Source organism: Pseudophryne corroboree, chromosome 5 (genome assembly GCF_028390025.1).
Source record: "Pseudophryne corroboree isolate aPseCor3 chromosome 5, aPseCor3.hap2, whole genome shotgun sequence".
In the NCBI taxonomy this organism is placed as follows: domain Eukaryota; kingdom Metazoa; phylum Chordata; class Amphibia; order Anura; family Myobatrachidae; genus Pseudophryne; species Pseudophryne corroboree.
In genome coordinates, this window is record NC_086448.1 from 124,903,015 (window position 1) to 124,925,692 (window position 22,678).

Consider the following 22,678-nt stretch of genomic DNA (forward strand, 5'->3'; position numbering starts at 1 on the left):
GGCAGGGCGGGTTTTGCCTGTTAAAAAACGGGCAGGGCGCGGCGCCCTGCTAAAACAGCCTAGAGTGAACACTACGCTTCTGCGAACCTAACAAGGCTGCAGAACTCTTACCTTTTCACCTTCCACTGTCTGCACAGAAAAGGAAAAAAGAACGGTATCGAACCGGTTAAAACGACTGCATCCCACAAAAGAATGCGTCACCAACCGTTGTGAAGGAGACTAACTCACAAAGTTAGATTTACCAGCAGTATCAGCCGAGATTGACTGAACTGAGGCATCCCCAAACAGCGGTACACCGTCCCAGGGAAAAACTCCAGTATCTCTTGGAGTCAGCCTCAGCATTCCCCCGGCCACACCTCTTGTATACGTACGGCAGCCTGCCGCAATGTTATAGAGAAGAACCAACATAAGGAACATCCCCACTCTCTTTAGGGTAATTCTATCGGATGCCTTTCCGAATATAAGCACTCCCTTATGTGCATGTAATGCAAATAAGCCCAAAGCATAGAAATAAAGTATCACTTAGCTTCCTGTTTACGATCCTTTGTGACAGGGCCCCGTGTTGACCAGGAGTTGACTTTCGCAGTATTCTATCCGCAGCGGGAAAAGAATAAACATTCGGACTCCTGGAGAGGATCTGAGACCAACTCGTCACGGCCGACCTAGAGCTTTATCAACAGAGCGACCAGCACATGAGAAGGAATACTATTACTTCAGCATTCATTTTAAATCATAATATGAATATACATAATGTAATACACAATTACACACATTATATATATATATATATATATATATATATATATATATATATATATATATATATAAAACATACATATAAGAGGATTGTCCGGAGCCTTCGGGTCCCTAGTGACATTAATGTGTTCTGAATGTGTATAACCATGTACTGAATGCCCCAGTTGTGGATCTACCAGGAAACATTATGGTCGACAGAATACCTAGTATTCGTCGACAGCAGGGAGAGGTAACCAGGCAAAATAACAGTCTTGCAACTCCGAGGGGACCGAGGGAAGTATACATAAATAAGTTCAATAACACTCCCCCACATATACTACCATGTCTGTGCTCGAGCTACAGGCCCATGGAACCGTACCATACATATACATATAAACATATATACAGGTATAAGGTAGTTACCGCATGTTAATTTACACCCAGTAGAAACAGTTGGTGCCAACAGAGTCACCCACATACTACTGTGTCTCCCCTACAGTGTTTACTTTTGACAAGTATACAACTACCGACCTGCTGACACTGCATCTACAGAATCAAGTACCAACAGGCATCTGCGATGCAGACAGTGATCCCCATAAGTGACAGAGCACTCACTACTGTCGACACATGTCGACTAAAGCTATACTGGTCGTATGCGCGCTCACTAATAAGAAAATAGATTATACATTCCTTATGTATCCACAGTAGTAGTCCTTAATCTCCGTCTTCTATATGTGGTTATGATTGAGGGTTTATTCGACTCCAGTCCAATGTATGAAAAAAGAACAAATGTGTGGAAATGTCTTTAAATCTGTTTCATAACATATAGCCCACTGGACCCCCGAAGGAAAGTTCAGAAGATCTGCGGCTCGTACCCCAACTCACAATAGAGTATTTAATACTGTGCACGTAGCAGTTTCTTTATCCCACGATCTTGTGTAACTTCTACCGGAAAACTCCTATCTCACAGTGATGTGACCCAAAATATATATGTAACAATATCAGACCACATGGGACCTCCACTAGAAGTTGTGTAGAAGAGATGCGTACCCAACTCACTTGAGAGAGGGAGGATGACAAGCCTCAAAAGGTTTCTTTGGTTTAGTCAAATAATGGCTCCAGCCAAATAATGGCTTTGACAAAGGCTCCAATAAGAGCCGAAACGCGTCGACAGATACTGGTATTGTGACTTGGAACATCTTTTGATTACCTCGGGGACCTGAAGGTATTGTTTCTACTATTCACGTTTTTGGGGGTCCGGACTTCCCCTCTTGCGGTGTATGGTGGTCAATTTTTCCCTTTTGTGGAACCCGAGTTTTTTAGATAATTTTTCCTCTTTATCATTATGATGTATGTATTAAATACATGTACTTCTACTCCAACTATGGGGTGTATGTAACTCAATTTTAAGAAGAATATAAAAAGACTTGTTTTTAATCCTTGTGGACTGGTTTCCTTGGAAAAGATTTTTTTATTATTGGTTTTCTTTACTGGATGCTGCACTCTTTGTGAATTATTCCATAAAGACATCACGGATGAAAGAAACCCAGATAGGAGGGAGATTTCTATTTGTTCGTGTGAGTAGGGTACGCACCATTTATAAACAAGATAAAAGAAACCTTTATTGGGTGGGGCATTTCCTTCTCTAGAAGTGAGTTGGGTACGCATCCACCATATACATTTCGGTGGAGGTTACACTGGGTTTTATCGTAAAGAAACCATTATACACGTTTAGTGGAATTCCACACTGTGAGTTGGGGTACGCCCTATAAATTTCCATATAACCCACGGGAACTGAGAAACTCCAGGATTGAGAGAAGATAAGGAGATGTTTATGGAGCCATTATTTGACTAAACCAAAGAAACCTTTTGAGGCTTGTCATCCTCCCTCTCTCAAGTGAGTTGGGTACGCATCTCTTCTACACAACTTCTAGTGGAGGTCCCATGTGGTCTGATATTGTTACATATATATTTTGGGTCACATCACTGTGAGATAGGAGTTTTCCGGTAGAGGTTACACAAGATCGTGGGATAAAGAAACTGCTAAGTGCACAGTATTAAATACTCTATTGTGAGTTCGGGTACGAGCCGCAGATCTTCTGAACTTTCCTTCGGGGGTCCAGTGGGCTATATGTTATGAAACAGATTTAAAGACATTTCCACACATTTGTTCTTTTTTCATACATTGGACTGGAGTCGAATAAACCCTCAATAATAACCACATATAGAAGACGGAGATTAAGGACTACTACTGTGGATACATAAGGAATGTATAATCTATTTTCTTATTAGTGAGCGCTCATACGAGTATTTTTTTCCGTTAAATTGTTGTGTATGTTCTGTTGGGTGTGGTGACACCCTTTAGGGGCAATTTATACGTTAGAGCAGCACCTTTTGCGCACATCTCTAGGATAACACCTTCTTCTTGTCATAAAGCTATAGTGGGTATCTGACAGGGAACACAGATATATATATATATATTCATAACACACAGATTACATGCCCATTTCTCTAAAATAGTGCTATATTGTTCTCTATATAGCACTAAACATTGTGCCCCCCCACGTCTGCACTGTTTCCATTGCTTTTGGCGGGGACATGTAGAAAATGGCGCTGTAACCTGTAGTGAAGGCTAAGCCCCGCCTCTTTTCGGCGCGCTTCAGCCCGCTAATAATATAGCTTTATTTATGCTATCGGGGGTCCCTATACAGTGTCTACATACTGTATAGATGTGTTGTCACCCTCAAAGAGGTATATATATATATTGCTGCCCAGGGCACTCCCCCCTAGCGCCCTGCACCCTTGTAAAAACCGTTGGCGTGTGGGAGCAATGGCGCGCAGCGTGACCGGTGCGTTATCTGGCGGGGTTATCGTAAACGGTGCCCAGGCACCGAATATGTACTTATGCCAGCAGTAAAACTTTCAGTAACTTGCTGCCCAGGGCGCTCCCCCCCCAGCGCCCTGCACCCTGAGAGTGCCGTTTGTGTGTGGGAGCATGGAGCACAGCGCGACCGCTGCGCTGTACCTCCGTCACTGAAGTCTTCTGCCGTCACTGAAGTCTTCTTTTCTTTCAAAACTCACCCGACTTCTTTCTTCTGGCTTCTGTGAGGGGGGTGACGGCACGGCTCTGGGAACAAGCAGCTAGGCGCACCAAGTGATCGAACCCTCTGGAGCTAATGGTGTCCAGTAGCCTAAGAAGCAGAGCCTTTAACTAAGAAGAAGTAGGTCTGACTTCTCTCCCCTCAGTCCCATGATGAAGAGAGCCTGTAGCCAGCCGGTCTCCCTGAAAATAAAAAACCTAACATAAAGTCTTTTAGAGAAACTCAGTAGAGCTCCCCTAGTGTGTGTCCAGTCACTCCTGGGCACAAAGTCTAACTGAGGTCTGGAGGAGGGGTATAGAGGGAGGAGCCAGTTCACACCCATTCAAAGTCTTATAGTGTGCCCATGTCTCCTGCGGATCCTGTCTATACCCCATGGTCCTTACGGAGTCCCCAGCATCCTCTAGAACGTATGAGAAATACAGTATACTATACACACTGAAAGCCATATCCATGATCTGTTTCAATATATTTAGTATTTTAGTATCAGTATTTGACGGATGACCATCGATGGTGGCGATCCGATGGCTTTCTGATATCAATGGCGCACAGCACATCCATGGTTGTGTGCAGCCAATGCAGGGGCCTCTGTGCATAGACACACCACTTGATTGGACAAAAAGGTAGAAGCAATGATACACCAAACTGCCTCTGAAAGATCATCAACTAGGACCAGTTACTAATCTGTTGTACATGAGAAATTTCTCAGCATGTCTGAAAACTCCCCATCAGATAGACCAATTATCTGTCAATGTACAGTATGGTAATGTCAGATAATGAATCAGTTTGTCCGATGGTGTCATATCTCAAGGTGTATGGCCAGCATAAGGGTAAAGGGGGGTACACACGGAGAGATCCGTGTTTAATTTCTAAGCAATCTGACTAGATGCTTAGAAATTAAGCACGGATTTTTACGTGTGTATGGCCCACAGCGATAGTGATGCGATGCACCACGTATCGCTATTGCCGGTTCTGGATTGTGCCTGTATGCAGGCACAATCTAGGGCCTAATTCAGATCTGATCGCAGCAGCAAATTTGTTCGCTAATGGGCAACACCATGTGCACTGTAGAGGGGGCAGTTATAACATGTGCAGAGAGAGATAGAGTTGGGTGGCGTGTGTTCAAACTGAAATCTAAATTACAATGTGAAAATAAAGCAGCCAGTAATAACCCTCCACAGAAACAATATAACCCACCCAAATCTAACTCCCTCTGCAAATGTTATATCTGACCCCCCTGCAGTGCACATGGTTTTGCCCATTAGCTAACAAATTTGCTGCTGTGACCAGGTCTGAATTAGGCCCCTAGTCAGGTCGCTCACTTCACCACTGTGTGAAGAGAGCATTCCCCCCCACTAGTAGAGAGGGGGGGGGGGGGATGTGTGCCGAGCAGTCTGTCAGATCAAATTCCGATGTGTACCATCACCACTCTGTAGGGATGACCATCAACCCTAGACGGGTAACAACCATCAATGGTTAACCACCAATGACGGTTTTACCATCAATGGTTCTCCACCATCGAGGCTACAAAAACCCCTGATGGGTCTCCCCTCCTCCCCCTCTTTGTGATGGGGCATGGAGCCTAGCCCTAGCTGCATCTCCACCTCTGAATGTCCCGGTGAGTAATAGAGCAGGGATGACAATCCTGTTTCATACCATCCATGCTTCCCCTGCCAATAATTTCATACCATTACTAACTCTTCCACTCCAATCCAGTCATTGATCTCCTGCTCTCCGCTGGCCATCCCCACTCACTCTCGGCTTTCCCATATGTCCCACTGACTGGTTTTTGCTTGCCCCATACCAGTGGCAAACGCAGGATTTCAAGAGGGGGGTTCCAAACGCCAGTCCACAATCTCCCACTCTGCATAACGTTGGAGCAAACGCGGAATTCTGGGGGAGCAGTCGAAGAACCTAACACCAACCCTAGACACTAATGTAAACATTTGTCTTTTTATACATTGGATTCTGTATGGAATACAGTATTAATATTAAACACTAAAGATGGTATATAGTATAGGCAGTATCAAAGTGGTCAGGAAAAGGTTAAACATAGCATAATTAATACACATTCTCCCACCTCATGGTAAAGCTCCTGTCTCTTCTTCCTGGTAGCTACTATCTAGTCCTGTGCATTGATTAATGACTCGGATCCATTCACACAGCAAACTTGTTAGAAGAAGCTGCTACCACTGGGCATGTGCAGCAGATCCGCGGTGTCCCTTAAGCCGCATAATATGGTGACAGCTCTAGTAATTGTGTTATATACCATTGCTATTGTTTGTTATAATGTGAGCCACTTTCCAAGAGGGGGGTTTCTGGCCAACCGGAAACCCCCCCTGCGTTTGCCTATGCATATGAACCATTCCTGGACGAACTCCAATGTCTTGGCACCACTGTAGTGGGTCTGATTCCCCCCACCACTCTCCCCTCTTCTGGGATGTCACAGCCTTTTGATCCCAACGCCAGTCTGCCAGAGCCTCTGGCCTACCTGTAGACCAGAGGTTCTCAAACTCGGTCCTTGGGAGCCCACACAGTGCATGTTTTGCAGGTAACCCAGCAGGTGCACAGGTGTATTCAGTCCGCAGGTGGAGCTAATTATTTCACTTGCGATTCTGTGAGACCTGCAAAACATGCACTGTGTGGGCCCCCGAGGACCGAGTTTGAGAACCTCTGCTGTAGACTATCCCTCCTGCATTATCCTATTTTAATAATAGACTTTTGACGATATAGCCTTACTTGTATTTTGACCGTTATCTACGGAAAATTCCAGTATTCACTCATTTATACCTACCTTATCTCTAGGTATTTCTCCATCATGTGTTAGGTGCATCACATAGATTTTGCCCTCAACATTGCAGCTCAGCGCCATTTTGCCTTCTGCAGCCAGATTACATTTTGTTCTCCTACATTTTTTGTTTTGTCTGATGTTGCCATTACTCCTGTCGTGGGGGGTTTTGGGGGGGGGGGAGGAACACTTGTGTAATGAGCGGCCTTATTGTTCCCCCTCCCAGTGCAATCATCGCCCTCCTCTATCTCCAGGCCGGTGCCCTTCTGTCATCAGCCCCATACGCCATGCTCACTCACTGGCCCATATTTTAGCATCCCTTCCCCGCACCCTCTAATGTAATGGCCGAGACTGGGCAGGATCTAGAGCAGAGACCTGACTGGGAGCAGCCTCTACAGCGCCATCTCGTGGCGGAACACAAGGCGGCTGTCTCACTATCTAGCGGGGAGCACGCGTGGGCGGAGTCCTCCAGTCACGCTTTGTATGTGTATGTGTGTGTGTAAGGTCATCCGACGGCGTACCGGTGAGAGCTGAGGGACTAGAGTGATTGACAGAGCGGGAACCGGTCTCCGGAGCTGGAAGAACGTTCTCATGCAGCGGCCGGATTTGTGTGTGAGTACTCCGCCGATAACCGTGTCATATCACCCGCGTTATAGGCGCTGATGTCACTCACTGGGCGGCGGCGGCTATGATCGGGACTGGGTCCCAGCTGTCACTGGTGGTTGTCAGTGGTAACACCTTAAGCGTGACAGAGGGGATCGAGGTTCGGTTACTCGGTGGAGAGCGTGTGATGCAGATCCAGGGAGCTGCACCCTCCCATCACCCAGACCCTCCAACATGACCCCTTCCGTAAGGTACAACAACATGCTCTGCTCATGGATTTACCTCTGAATTTGCGATTGCCGTCACCTTTGTTGAAACAGCTTCCCCGGTGATTTAGTTAAACACAAGCAATGACCGTTTTAAATTAAAATGGAAGTCCAGGAACAGAGATGGAAGGGCTCATGTTGGCCCTGTGGGGGATGGGAGAGTGGCCTCCTGGACCCTTTGGCGATGGGAGGGTGCGGCCTCCTGGACCCTTTGGCGATGGGAGGGTGCGGCCTCCTGGACCCGTGGGCGATGGGAGGGTGCGGCCTCCTGGACCCGTGGGCGATGGGAGGGTGCGGCCTCCTGGACCCGTGGGCGATGGGAGGGTGCGGCCTCCTGGACCCGTGGGCGATGGGAGGGTGCGGCCTCCTGGACCCGTGGGGGATGGGAGGGTGTGGCCTCCTGGACCCGTGGGCGATGGGAGGGCGCGGCCTCCTGGACCCGTGGGCGATGGGAGGGCGCGGCCTCCTGGACCCGTGGGCGATGGGAGGGCGCGGCCTCCTGGACCCGTGGGCGATGGGAGGGCTCGGCCTCCTGGACCCGTGGGCGATGGGAGGGCTCGGCCTCCTGGACCCGTGGGCGATGGGAGGGCGCGGCCTCCTGGACCCGTGGGCGATGGGAGGGTAAGGACTCGTGAGCGATGGGAGGGTGCAACTCTCAGGACGGTGGTGATGTGTGTGGACGGACGTTTCACGGGACCACAGCTGGACGGCGGGAGGGTGCACTTCCCTTAGTGGTGGGAGGACTCGTATACTTCTTACGGGTGTAGTATGTTATGCTGGAGCTTGGGATCCCGGCGCCCAGCATACCTGCGCCGGGATCCCGGCGCCCAGCATGCAGGCAGCGAGGTGAGCGCAATAGAGCTCCTTGCGGGCTCGCCACGCTGCAGGCACGGTGGCACGCTTTATTCTCCCTCCAGGGGTGTCGTGGACACCCCAAGAGGGAGAATAGTTGTCGGTATGGCAACTGTCGGGATGCCGGCGTCAGTATGGTGAGCGCAGGGATCCCGACAGCCAGCATATCAAATACCTCCCCTTCTTACTGTACAATTTAATTAAATTGCTCAGGTGCTGGATTTATGAATTTGCTTATATACAATTCCATTGCCATTTGCATCACTTTTCACAAGTTTTAACTACTTGGGTTAGTGTCATTTTCTTATGTCTTTCACTGAAAGGCAATCATAATAAATACATAGAAAAAGGTGAATTCATACTGGATAGAACTGGGTGATGGAAGTGCGTGGTTCCCTGGACTGCAGGTACTGTATCACCTTTCTTTCTCTTACGTCCTAGAGGATGCTGGGGTCCACATTAGTACCATGGGGTATAGATGGGTCCACTAGGAGCCATTGGCACTTTAAGAGTTTAATAGTGTGGGCTGACTCTTTCCTCTATGCCCCTCCTACCAGACTCAGTTTAGAAAATGTGCCCGGAGGAGCCGGTCACAGCTAGGGGAGCTCCTAGAGCTTCTTTAGTTTTTTTAAATATTTATCTAAGAGTAAGTTAGGCACAGGGAGACTGCTGGCAACATCCTCCCTGCTTCGTGGGACTTGAAGGGGGGGGGGGGGGGGTAGTGTCCGCCCTGCGGGGTCTGAGCCACTATCTCCGCTGCCAGGACACTAAGGTCCTGAGGGTGCTGATCGTTAGCCGCCCCAGGCGACCGCTCACTCCCGCAGCATGCCGCCACCCCCTTACAGAGCCAGAAGACTTCGGTGGTGAGTGAGTCACCGGCCCTCCTGACGAGCGGGGTGTCGGTGTGAAGATGGCGGCAACAGGGTGGGAGTGAGGTATGGACTCGCTTTGGATGCTCACTGGTCACTCGCTGTCAGGGACCTCGGTAACACCGCCAGCACCATTCCTCAGGCCAGTATAAAGAAGGAAAGTGCGGGAAGCAGCGCTATGATCAAGGAGCGGAGCTTCTCAGAGCGGACCCAGCAGCTCACCAGCGCCAATTTCTTGCCTGCAGATCCTCTACAGTGACGCTGACAGGGAGAGCTGTCCCTCCATGCAATTCCAGCTATCCTGTGTGGTTCCAGGGGGATGTAGAAGGGGGGGAGGCTGTGTAATTACTGTGTAGTTATTAAGGTACACAGTCAGCGCTAGGTAGTGGTGATATTGTCTCTACCTAGGGAAGCGCTGTGCGTGTGCTGGCTCCAAACTCTGTGCTTCTCTGAAGGTATTGGGGGGAAACTGTGTCTGACATTTTCCAGTGTATGTGTATGCTTCTCACATAACCATGTCCAGGGATTCTGTGTCTTGTGCTGCAGAGGACGCTTCTTATCCAGAAGAGTCCATTTTCTGTACCCAGGAACGTAATGTTTTGTCTCAGATTCCTGTTACTGAGCCGGAATAGCTAGCTTCTATTAAGGGACTGATCTCTGAGATCTCTACCAGGGTAGCCCATACTGAAACTGAAACTCAGGTTTTAAAGCAGATGGCAGGGTGGTCAGGTTCCATTCCTATCCCTTCAAAAACCCCTAGCGTGTACCCTCAGAAACGTGCACTTGCCCAGATTATGCAGGATGACACGGATACCGACTCCGACACGGCGGACGGTGATGGGGATGTGCTAAGGGGGGCGGCATCCCTTGCAAAGGGTGTGCTGTTGATGATTGAATCCATTAGAGATGTGTTACACATTAGTGAGACACCACCTGTGCAGGTTGAGGAGGAGGAGTACTTCACAGACAATAAGAAAGCCTCGCTAACCTTCCCTGCGTCCAAATAATTAAACGCTATATTTGTTCAATCCTGGGAGGACTCGGAGAAAAAATTCCAGATTCCCAAAAGGATTCTAGTTGCTTTTCCCTTCCCTGAAGAGGATAGGAAAAGTTGGGAGACCCCTACCGTAGTTGACGCGTCTGTCTGCAGGCTGTCAAAAAAAGGTGGTTTTACCGGTCCCGGGTTCTACTGCATTAAAAGAACGGGCTGAACGTAAGATTGACACTACGCTCAAATCTTATACACTGCTTCAGGGGTGGCATTGAGGCCTACTATTGCCTGTGAATGGATTTCTAAAGCTATAGTAAAGTGGTCAGGCACTGTACTAGAGGGCTTAGATACACCGGATATAAGTGATATTGAACTGTTTTTACGTAACATACAGGATTCTGCGGGGTTCATGGTGGAATCTATGAAGGATCTGGGTACGCTGAATGCAAGAATATCTTCCATGTCTGTCTCAGCTCGCAAGGGACTCTGGCTACGCCAATGGTCTGCCGATGCGGAATCCAGAAGGAGTGTGGAGAACGTACCCTACACAGGTCAGGCTCTATTTGGGGAAGCGCTAGATGCGTGGATTTCCACGGCAACCGCGGGTAAGTCCACTTTTCTTCCCTCAGCTCCGCCCTCTACAAAGAAACCCTTCTCTTCATCTGCTTTGCAGTCCTTTCGGGCCGCTAAGACAAAGAAGTCCAAGCCTTCTACCACCTTCTTCAGAGGAGGTCGTGCAAAATCCCAAAAACCTGCACCTGCAGGTACCCAGGACCAGAAGCCTGCTTCTGGTACCTCAAAATCCTCAGCATGACGGTGGACCGCACAGCCTGGAGGTCGGTCAGGTGGGAGCAAGACTCGGACGTTTCAGCCACGTCTGGGTGTCGTCCGGCCTGGATCCCTGGGTACAGGGTATTGTGTCTCAGGGGTACAGACTGGAGTTTCAAAATTTCCCGCCTCACCGATTCTTCAAATCAGGCTTGCCAGCTTTACTGACAGACAGAGCTATCCTACAGGAAGCCATCCAAAAATTGGAAAAGTCAGAGGTCATTGTTCCAGTTCTACCTCTGTAAAGCGCTGTGGAATATGTGTGCGCTATATAAATAACTGATAATAATAATAATAATTAGCAAAACAAGGGTTACTATTCAAACCTTTTCGTGGTACCAAAGCCGGATGGTTCGGACAGGCCAATTTTGAACTTGAAATCGTTAAACCCTTATCTAAGGGAGTTCAAATTCAAAATGGAGTCTCTGAGGGCGGTGTTCTCAGGTCTGGAGGAGGGGGGAGTTTCTGGTGTCTCTGGATATCAAGGATGCGTACCTCCACATTCCCATTTGGTCGCCGCATCAGGCTTATCTCAGGTTTGCACTGTTAGACGATTGCTATCAGTTTCAAGCACTGCCATACGGTCTCTCCACGGCACCAAGGGTCTTTACCAAGGTGATGGCAGAGATGATGGTTCTCCGCAGACAGGGGGTCTACTAGACCAGTGGTTGGGATCTCACCTACACATGCACCAGAGGATACGTCTGTCGCCGAAAGAAATGATTTCACTCCTCTGGTGGCTGCAACTGCCTCACCTTCTGGAGGGCCGCAGGTTCGGGGTTCAGAACTGGATCCTTCTAACCACGGATGCAAGTCTCAGAGGTTGGGGGGCAGTCAACCAAGGGGAAACCTTCCAAGGAAGGTGTTCAAGTCAGGAATCCCTTCTTCCAATAAACATTCTGGAGCTACTGGCTGTGTGCAATGGGCTTCATCAAGCAGCGCACCTTCTGCAAGCTCAGGCCATTCAGGTGCAGTCGGACAATGTAACGACAGTGGCCTACATTAACGACAGGGCGGAACGTAGAGCAGAGCTGCAATGTCAGAGGTGACAAAAATCCTCCTCTGGGCAGAAAGGCACGCGGTGGCGCTGTCAGCAATCTTCATTCCGGACGTGGACAACTGGGAAGCGGACTTCCTCAGCAGGCACGATCTCCATCCAGGAGAGTGGGGACTACACCCGGAGGTGTTCGCAGAAGTGACAAGTCTTTTGGGGCGTACCTCAAATAGACATGATGGCCTCCCGCCTCAACAAGAAGCTTCAGAGGTACTGTTCCAGGTCGAGAAACCCACAAGCAGTGGCAGTGGATGCCCTGGTAACACCGTGGGTGTTCAAGTCAGTTTATATTTCTCTTACGTCCTAGAGGATGCTGGGGACTCCGTAAGGACCATGGGGTATAGACGGGCTTCGCATGAGACATGGGCACCTAAAAGAACTTTTCCTATGAGTGTGCACTGGCTCCTCCCTCTATACCCCTCCTCCAGACCTCAGTTAGATTCTGTGCCCAGAGGAGAAGGGTACACTGCAGAGAGCTCTCCTGAGTTTTCTGTGGAAAAATAATTTTGTTAGGTTTTTTATTTTCAGGGAGTCCTGTTGGCAACAGGCTCCCTGCATCGTGGGACTGAGCGGAGAGAAGCAGCCCTACTTAACTGATAGGCTCTGCTTCTTAGGCTACTGGACACCATTAGCTCCAGAGGGAGTCGGAACACAGGTCTCACCCTGAGGTTCGTCCCGGAGCCGCGCCACCGTCCTCCTCACAGATGCCGGAAGATAGAAGCCGGGTGAGTATGAGAAACAAGAAGACATCTCAGGCGGCAGAAGACTTCAGATCTTCATGAGGTAAGGCGCGCAGCGGTAGGCTGCGCGCCATTGCTCCCATACACAACACACAGACAGCACTGATGGGTGCAGGGCACAGGGGGGGGGCGCCCTGGGCAGCAATAAACCTCGTTTTTGGGCAATAAGGTGCTATTAGGCTGCGGAGGCAGCAAATAGATGATCCCCCGCCATTTTTGTGAAAATTGAAGAGGGACCGAAGCCCGCCGCTGGGGGGGTGGAGCTTGATCCCTCAGCACTAACCAGCGCCATTTTCTCCACAGAGCTGCATGAGAAACGCTGGCTCCCCGGACTCTCCCCTGCTGAACGCTTCAGAGGTTGGAAAAAAGAAAGGGGGGGCACATTGGCGCGCAGTGAGTGGGAAATTGGATATGTATATATATAATATAAAAGCGCTATCTGGTTTTTCCAGTGTCATTTGGGCGCTGGGTGTGTGCTGGCAACTCTCTCTCTGTCTCTCCTAAGGGCCTGGTTGGGGTTTTGTCCCCTTATAGGTATATCCCTGTGTGTGTGGGGGGGGTCGGTACGTGCGTGTCGACATGTCTGAAGCGGAAGGCTTCTCCAAGGAGGAGGTAGAGCAGATGAGTGGTGTGTCCCCGTCGGTAGTGCCGACTCAGGAATGGATGGACATGTGGCATATGTTGAATGCAAGTGTGACATCTTTACATAAGAGGCTAGATAAGGCTGAGTTCGGGGAGGCTTCAGGGGGTCAATCCTCGGATTGGACCGACTCACAGGGCCCGTCGGGGTCTCAAAAGCGTCCCTTGGCAAAAATTGTGGACACAACTACTGACATGGACTCTGATTCCAGTGTCGACTATGATGAAGCTAAATTGCACCCTAAGGTGACAAAGAGCATTCAGTGTATGATTATAGCAATAAGAGATGTGTTGCATATTGCTGATGAACCCTCTGTTCCTGACACGAGGGTACACATGTTTAAGGGAAAGAAACAGATAATAAACTTTCCCCCATCTCATGAACTTAATGAGTTTTTTGAAAAAGCTTGGGAGACTCCGGATAAGAGACCGCAGATTCCCAAAAGAATTAATATGGCATACCCCTTCACTACACAGGACAGGGTACGTTGGGAATCCTCTCCCACTGTGGACAAGGCTTTAACGCGCCTGTCAAAGAAAGTGGCGCTACCGTCTCCAGACACAGCGGCCCTCAAGGATCCTGCGGATCGCAGGCAAGAGACTACTTTAAAGTCTATTTATTCACATACTGGAGCTTTGCTAAGACCGACAATTGCGTCGGCATGGGTATGTAGTGAAATTTCAGCCTGGACAGATAACCTGTCGGCTGACCTTGATACCATGGATAGAGATACTGTTTTGTTAATTCTAGCCCATATCAGAGACGCTCAAAGGGACATTGGATTACTGGCTGCCAGAGCCAATGCCATGGCTATTTCAGCGAGAAGATCCTTATGGACCCGCCAGTGGACGGGTGATGCGGATTCGAAAAAGCATATGGAGGTTCTACCCTATAGGGGAGAGGTGTTGTTTGGGGATGGGCTGGCGGACCTGGTTTCCACAGCTACCGCAGGTAAATCTAACTTTTTACCTTTTATTCCCCAACAGCAGAAGAAAACTCCAACATATCAGATGCAGTCCTTTCGGTCACAAAAGTCCAGAAGAGGTTGGGGATCCTCCTTCCTTGCCAGAAGTAAGGGTAGAGGGAAAAGAACACCTGCTTCGGCTGGTGCCCAGGAACAGAAGTCCTCCCCGGCTTCTACAAAACCCACTGCATGACGCTGGGGCTCCCCTGCGGGAGTCCGCACCGGTGGGGGCTCGTCTTCGACTATTCAGCCAGGTCTGGGTCAGCTCAGACCTGAATCCTTGGGCATTGGAAATAGTTTCCCAAGGCTACAAACTGGATTTCGAAGAGGTGCCCCCACGCCGATTTTTCAAGTCTGCCTTACCAGCTTCTACCCCAGACCGGGATGTAGTGTTAGCTGCAATTCAAACGCTGTGTCAACAGCAAGTAATTATCAGGGTTCTCTTGAACCAACAGGGAAGAGGGTACTATTCAACCCTCTTTGTGGTCCCGAAACCGGATGGTTCGGTCAGACCTATTTTGAATCTAAAATCCCTAAACCTGTACATGAAAAGATTAAAATTCAAGATGGAATCGCTCAGGGCGATAATAGCCAGCATGGAGGAGGGGGAGTTTATGGTGTCACTGGACATAAAGGATGCTTACCTTCATGTCCCCATATATCCTTCCCATCAGGAGTACCTGAGATTCGCTGTACGGGATTGTCATTACCAATTTCAGACGTTGCCGTTTGGGCTTTCCACGGCCCCAAGGATTTTCACCAAGATAATGGCGGAAATGATGGTGGTCCTGCGCAAGCATGGAGTCACAATTATCCCATACTTGGACGATCTGATAAAGGTGAGATCAAGAGAGCAATTGCTGAGCAATGTGACACTCTCTCTGAGAGTGCTCCAGCAACACTGTTGGATTCTTAATCTACCGAAGTCACAGTTGATTCCGACAACTCGACTAACGTTCCTAGGTATGATACTGGATACGGAACAAAAGAAGGTTTTTCTCCCGTTGGAAAAAGCCCAGGACATCCAGAACATGGTCAGAGACCTGCTAAAGCTAATGCAGTTGTTCATCAATGCACTCGTGTTCTGGGGAAAATGGTGGCCGCCTACGAGGCCATCCCTTTCGGCAGGTTCCATGCAAGGACGTTTCAATGGGACCTTCTGGACAAATGGTCCGGGTCCCATCTACATTTACATCGGAAAATAACACTGTCCCCCGGGACCAGGGTGTCTCTTCTATGGTGGCTGCAAAGTGCTCACCTTCTGGAGGGTCACAGGTTCGGAATTCAGGACTGGATCCTGGTAACCACGGACGCGAGCCTCCGAGGATGGGGAGCAGTCACCCAAGGAAGACATTTTCAGGGACTGTGGTCAGACCAGGAGTCCTGTCTACACATCAACGTGTTGGAGCTAAGAGCCATATACAACGGCCTTCGACAAGCGGAGAGTCTTTTTCGCAACCTACCGGTTCTGATTCAATCAGACAATGTCACAGCAGTGGCTCATGTGAACCGCCAAGGCGGGACAAGAAGCAGAGCCGCGATGGCGGAAGCAACCAGGATTCTTCGCTGGGCGGAAAATCACGTAAGCGCTCTGTCAGCTGTCTTCATTCCGGGAGTGGACAACTGGGAAGCAGACTTCCTCAGCAGACACGATCTCCTTCCAGGAGAGTGGGGACTTCATCAAGAAGTCTTTGCAGTGATAACGGGTCTTTGGGGAGTTCCTCAAATACACATGATGGCGTCACGCCTCAACAAGAAGCTTCGGAGGAGGTATTGTACCAGGTCCCGGGACCCTCAGGCAGTAGCAGTAGACGCCCTGGTAACGCCATGGGTGTTCCAATCGGTCTACGTGTTTCCTCCTCTTCCTCTCATCACAAAGGTGTTGAGGATCATAAGGCGAAAAAGAGTACAGACAATACTCATTGTTCCAGACTGGCCTCGAAGGGCCTGGTACTCAGATCTTCAGGAGATGCTCACAGGAGATCCCTGGCCTCTTCCTCTAAGGGAGAACCTGTTGCAGCAGGGTCCTTGCGTGTTCCAAGACTTACCGCGGTTACGTTTGACAGCATGGCGGTTGAACGCCGGATCCTAGCTGAGAAGGGGATTCCGGAGGAGGTCATCCCTACTCTAATAAAGGCTAGAAAAGGAGGTGATGGTAAAACATTATCACCGTATATGGCGAAAATATGTGTCTTGGTGTGAAACCAAGATCGCCCCTACGGAAGATTTTCATCTGGGTCGTTTTCTCCACTTCCTACAGATAGGAGTGGATATGGGCCTGAAATTAGGCTCTGTTAAGGTACAGATTTCGGCCCTCTCGATATTATTTCCGAAGGAATTGGCTTCTCTTCCAGAAGTCTAGACTTTTGTAAAGGGAGTGCTACACATCCAGCCTCCTTTTGTGCCTCCAGTGGCACCATGGGACCTGAACGTGGTGTTGCAGTTCCTAAAATCACACTGGTTTGAACCACTTAACAATGTTGAGTTGAAATTTCTTACCTGGAAGGTGGTCATGTTGTTGGCCTTAGCATCTGCAAGGCGAGTGTCAGAATTGGCGGCCTTGTCTCACAAGAGCCCCTACTTGATTTTTCATGTTGATAGAGCGGAATTGAGGACACACCCTCAATTTTTGCCTAAGGTGTTTTCTTCATTCCATTTGAACCAACCCATTGTGGTGCCTGTGGCTACGAGTGACTTGGAGGATTCCAGGTCCCTGGATGTAGTCAGGGCCTTGAGGATTTATGTAGCCAGGACGGCTAGAATTAGGAAAACAGAGGCTCTGTTTGTCCTGTATGCTGCCAACAAGATTGGCGCGCCTGCTTCGAAGCAGACTATTGCTCGCTGGATCTGTAACACGATTCAGCAGGCTCATTCTACGGCTGGATTGCCGTTACCGCATTCGATTAAGGCCCATTCCACTAGGAAGGTGGGCTCTTCTTGGGCGGCTGCCCGGGGCGTCTCGGCATTACAGCTTTGCCGAGCAGCAACTTGGTCGGGGTCAAACACTTTTGCTACAGTCTACAAGTTTGATACCCTGGCTGATGAGGACCTAGCATTTGCTCAGTCGGTGCGGCAGAGTCATACGCACTCTCCCACCCGATTGGGAGCTTTGGTATAAACCCCAATGGTCCTTACGGAGTCCCCAGCATCCTCTAGGACGTAAGAGAAAATAAGATTTTAAACCTACCGGTAAATCTATTTCTCCTAGTCCGTAGAGGATGCTGGGGACTCCGTAAGGACCATGGGGTATAGACGGGCTCCGCAGGAGACATGGGCACCTAAAAGAACTTTTCCTATGGGTGTGCACTGGCTCCTTCCTCTATGCCCCTCCTCCAGACCTCAGTTAGAGAACTGTGCCCAGAGGAGATGGACAATACGAGGGCAAGATTCCTACCAGCCCACACCAATCATACCATGTAACCCGGAACATACATAACAAGTTATCAGTATGAACAAACAACAGTAGCGGTCCAAGACCGATTCCAACTGTAACATAACCCTTATGTAAACAACAACTATATACAAGTCTTGCAGAGTTTCCGCACTGGGACGGGCGTCCAGCATCCTCTACGGACTAGGAGAAATAGATTTACTGGTAGGTTTAAAATCTTATTATTCCACTTCCACTTATTCCAAGAATTCTAAAGCTTGTAAAAAGAACAAGAGTTCAGGCGATCCTCATTGCTCCGGACTGGCCAAGGAGGGCTTGGTACGCGGATCTGCTGGATCTTCTACTGGAAGATCCAAGGCCTCTTCCTCTTAGGGTGGATCTTCTGCAACAGGGGCCGTTCGCTTATCAAGACTTACCACAGCTGCGTTTGACGGCATGGAGGTTGAGCGCCAGATCTTAGCTCGGAAGGGTATTCTGAGAGCGGTTATTCCAACCCTGATACAGGCTAGGAAGGGGGTAACGTCTAAATCGGCGATTTTCAACCGCTGTGCCGCGGCACAGTAGTGTGCCGCGAGCGGTCTCTAGGTGTGCCGCCGGCAGCCAGATATGCTCCCCACCGCTGCCCGCCAGAGAGATCCGTTGCCGCCCGCCAGCCAGAGACCCGCCGCCAGCCGGAATCAATAGCCGGCTCGGACAGCGCTGTGCAATGTGCACTTCCGCGTGCGTGACTCATAGGTCACGCACGCTACGTCTCATACCTGCCTGGAGTGCCCTCCCGCCCGCCCACTGGCCACTCCACGTCTCATTCCTGCCTGGAGTGTACGTCCGTCCGTCCACTGGCCATTCCACGTCGCATTCCTGCCTGGAGTGTACGTCCGTCCACTGGCCACTGCTGCTCCTCCATCCATGCTGTCATCTCAGCGTTACAGATGCAGGTTTTATATTTAAAATAAAAAATGTATTTATGTAAGCAATGTTTGGAATCACTGTGTGGGGGGTGGGGGATGTGGGTGGCAGCAATTATTATTGGGGGCAGTGGGTGGAATTATTATGGGGGGCAATGGGGTGGAATTACTGGGGGGGCAATGGGGTGGAATTACTGGGGGGGGGCAATGTGTGGAATTACTGGGGGGAAAGTGTATGGCATTATTAAGGATTAGATATGTTTTACCGACAAACGTGATGTTGGCTGTCAGTATACCGACCGCGGCATCCTGTCAGTTTAATTACTGTGGAGGCCAATGTGTTTTTTTTCCCGTGGCGCACTGATGGTGTGCCTTGGCAATTTTAAACTCTTATCGGTGTGCCGCGAATTGTAAAAGTTTGAAAATCACTGGTCTAAACATTACCATCGTATTTGGAAAAAGTATGTGTCTTGGTGTAAATCCAAGAAATTTACTGCGGTGGAGTTCCGACTTGGAAGCAGGATTGGATATGGGCCTGCGGTTGGGATCCACAAAGGTCCAGATTTCGGCTTTATCTTTCTTCTTCCAGAAACAATTGGCTTCCCTCCCTAAAGTTCAGACCTTTTTGAAAGGGGTTCTGCACATCCGGCCTCCCTTTGTTCTCACGTAGAAGGCTGTCATTTTGTTGGTCTTGGCTTCTGCGTGACGTGTCTCGGAATTGGGGGCTTTGTCCTGTAAAAGCCCCTCTTTAATCTACCATGAAGATAGAGCGGAGCTCAGGATGCGTCAACAGTTCCTTCCTAAGGTTGTGTCGGCTTTTCATATCAACCAACCTATTGTGGTGCCAGTGGCTACTGACTCCTCAATTGCATCAAAGTCCTTGGATGTTGTGAGGGCTTTGAAGATCTATGTGATGAGGACTGCTCATCACAGGAAACCGGACTCTGTTTGTCCTTTATGATCCCGAGAAAATTGGGTGTCCTGCTTCTAAGCAGACGATTTTTCGCTGGATCAGGTTCACTATCCAGCATGCATATTCTACGGCAGGATTGCTGTGTCCAAAATCTGTTAAGGCCCACTCTACTCGTAAGGTGGGTTCTTCCTGGGTGGCTGCCCGGGGTGTGTTGGCTTTACAGCTTTGCCGAGCAGCTACTTGGTCAGGGTCGAACATGTTTGCTAAGTTGTACAAGTTCGATACTTTGGCCTCTGAGGACCTACAGTTTAGTCAAGCAGTTCTGCAGGAGCCTCTGCGCTCTCCCTCCCGTTCTGGGAGCTTTGGTACATCCCCATGGTACTAATGTGGACCCCAGCATCCTATAGGACATAAGAGAATATAGGATTTTAATTACCTACCGGTAAATCCTTTTCTCGTAGTCCGTAGAGGATGCTGGGCGCCCGCCCAGCGCTTATTTATCCTTCAGTGGTTATTTGGTTCAGTACTGCCTGGTTCCTAGGTAAGTTCTGCTTTCTTTACTGTTTCAGTTGTTGCTGTGTTTTCCGGCCTGTTGGCCGGATTTGCCTGTTGTGTGAACTGGTATGAATCTCTCCACTATCTGTGTGTTTCCTTCTCTCAAAGTTGTCTGTCTCCTCGGGCACAGTTTCTAGACTGAGTCTGGTAGGAGGGGCATAGAGGGAGGAGCCAGCCCACACTATTAAACTCTTAAAGTGCCAATGGCTACTGGTGGACCCGTCTATACCCCATGGTACTAATATGGACCCCAGCATACTCTATGGACTACGAGAAAAGGATTTACCGGTAGATAATTAAAATCCTATTATTTAACTGTATAGATGCCTCTAAAATACTGTAAATTTCTCTGACGTCCTAGTGGATGCTGGGAACTCCGTAAGGACCATGGGGAATAGCGGCTCCGCAGGAGACTGGGCACAAAAGAAAAGCTTTAGGACTACCTGGTGTGCACTGGCTCCTCCCCCTATGGCCCTCCTCCAAGCCTCAGTTAGATTTTTGTGCCCGACCGAGCTGGGTGCAATCTAGGGGGCTCTCCTGAGCTTCTTAGGAAAAGTTAGTTTTAGGTTTTTTATTTTCAGTGAGACCTGCTGGCAACAGGCTCACTGCATCGAGGGACTAAGGGGAGAAGAAGCGAACCTGCCTGCTTGCAGCCAGCTTGGGCTTCTTAGGCTACTGGACACCATTAGCTCCAGAGGGACCGAACACAGGCCCAGCCTCGGAGTCCGGTCCCAGAGCCGCGTCGCCGGCCCCCTTACAGAGCCAGAAGCAAGAAGAAGTCCGGAAAATCGGCGGCAGAAGACATCAGTCTTCACCAAGGTAGCGCACAGCACTGCAGCTGTGCGCCATTGCTCCTCATGCACACCACACGCTCCGGTCACTGATGGGTGCAGGGCGCTGGGGGGGGGGCGCCCTGAGCAGCAATATTAACACCTTGGCTGGCTAAAATACATCACATATAACCCCCAGGGCTATATGGATGTATATTAACCCCTGCCAGATTCCTGAAAAAAGCGGGAGAAAAGTCCGCCGAGAAGGGGGCGGAGCCTATCTTCTCGGCACACTGGCGCCATTTTCCCTCACAGCTCCGCTGGAAGGACGTCTCCCTGACTCTCCCCTGCAGTCCTGCACTACAGAAAAGGGTAAAACAAGAGGAGGGGGCACTAATTAGGCGCAGTATAATATAAACAGCAGCTATAAGGGGAAAAACACTCTGTATAGTGTTATCCCAACATATATATATATAGCGCTCTGGTGTGTGCTGGCATACTCTCCCTCTGTCTCCCCAAAGGGCTAGTGGGGTCCTGTCCTCTATCAGAGCATTCCCTGTGTGTGTGCTGTGTGTCGGTACGACTGTGTCGACATATATGAGGAGGAAAATGATGTGGAGGCGGAGCAATTGCCTATAATGGAGATGTCACCCCCTAGGGAGTCGACACCTGAGTGGATGGGCTTATGGAACTGTCCAGGCGTCTCAAAGACCATCAGGGGCTCTAAAACGCCCGCTACCTCAGATGGCAGATACAGACGCCGACGCGGATACTGACTCCAGTGTCGACGATGAAGAGACGAATGTGACTTCGAGTAGGGCCACACGTTACATGATTGAGGCAATGAAAAATGTTTTACACATCTCTGATAGTACAAGTACCACTAAAAAGGGTATTATGTTTGGTGAGAAAAAACTACCTGTAGTTTTTCCTGCATCTGAGGAATTAAATGAAGTGTGTGATGAAGCGTGGGTTTCTCCCGATAAAAAACTGATAATTCCTAAAAGGTTATTGGCATCATACCCCTTCCCGCCAGAGGATAGGGCACGTTGGGAAACACCCCCTAGGGTGGATAAAGCGCTCACACGCTTGTCTAAACAGGTGGCACTACCGTCTCCTGATACGGCCGCCCTTAAGGAACCTGCTGACAGAAAGCAGGAGAATATCCTAAAATGTATATACACTCACACGGGTGTTATACTGCGACCAGCAATCGCCTCAGCCTGGATGTGCAGTGCTGGGGTGGCTTGGTCGGATTCCCTGACTGAAAATATTGATACCCTGGATAGGGACAGTATATTACTGACTATAGAGCATTTAAAAGATGCATTTTTATATATGCGTGATGCACAGAGGGATATTTGCCGACTGGCATCAAGAGTAAGTGCGCTGTCCATATCTGCCAGAAGAGGGTTATGGACGCGGCAGTGGTCAGGTGATGCTGATTCCAAAAGGCATATGGAAGTATTGCCTTATAAAGGGGAGGAGTTATTTGGGGTAGGTCTATCGGACCTAGTGTCCACGGCAACTGCTGGGAAATCCACATTTTTACCCCAGGTAGCCTCTCAACATAAGAAGACGCCGTATTATCAGGCGCAGTCCTTTCGGCCCCATAAGGGCAAGCGGGCAAAAGGCTCCTCATTTCTGCCCCGTGGAAAAGGGAGAGGAAAAAGGCTGCAGCAAACAGCCAGTTCCCAGGAACAGAAGCCCTCTCCC

General features: G+C 49.5%; 2 protein-coding genes across 7 annotated transcripts in view; one reads left to right on the plus strand and one right to left on the minus strand.

Moving 5' to 3' along the window:
- LOC134927356 (syncytin-2-like) overlaps positions 1-7,048 on the minus strand; it is a 92,830-nt gene extending 85,782 nt beyond the window's left edge. Inside the window, exon 1 of the mRNA XM_063921689.1 lies at positions 6,628-7,048. The gene's annotated coding sequence lies outside the window, so the exon portion shown is untranslated. The remainder of the gene's footprint in view (positions 1-6,627) is intronic.
- STK31 (serine/threonine kinase 31) overlaps positions 6,903-22,678 on the plus strand; it is a 783,847-nt gene continuing 768,071 nt past the window's right edge. For 2 of the 6 annotated variants that reach the window (XM_063921681.1, XM_063921683.1), the window contains exon 1: positions 6,903-7,233. In XM_063921681.1, the coding sequence (XP_063777751.1) occupies positions 7,213-7,233 (21 nt within the window). In that variant the 5' untranslated portion in view covers positions 6,903-7,212. The remainder of the gene's footprint in view (positions 7,234-22,678) is intronic. The other 4 variants (XM_063921687.1, XM_063921686.1, XM_063921684.1 and 1 more) reach the window with 3 other exon arrangements.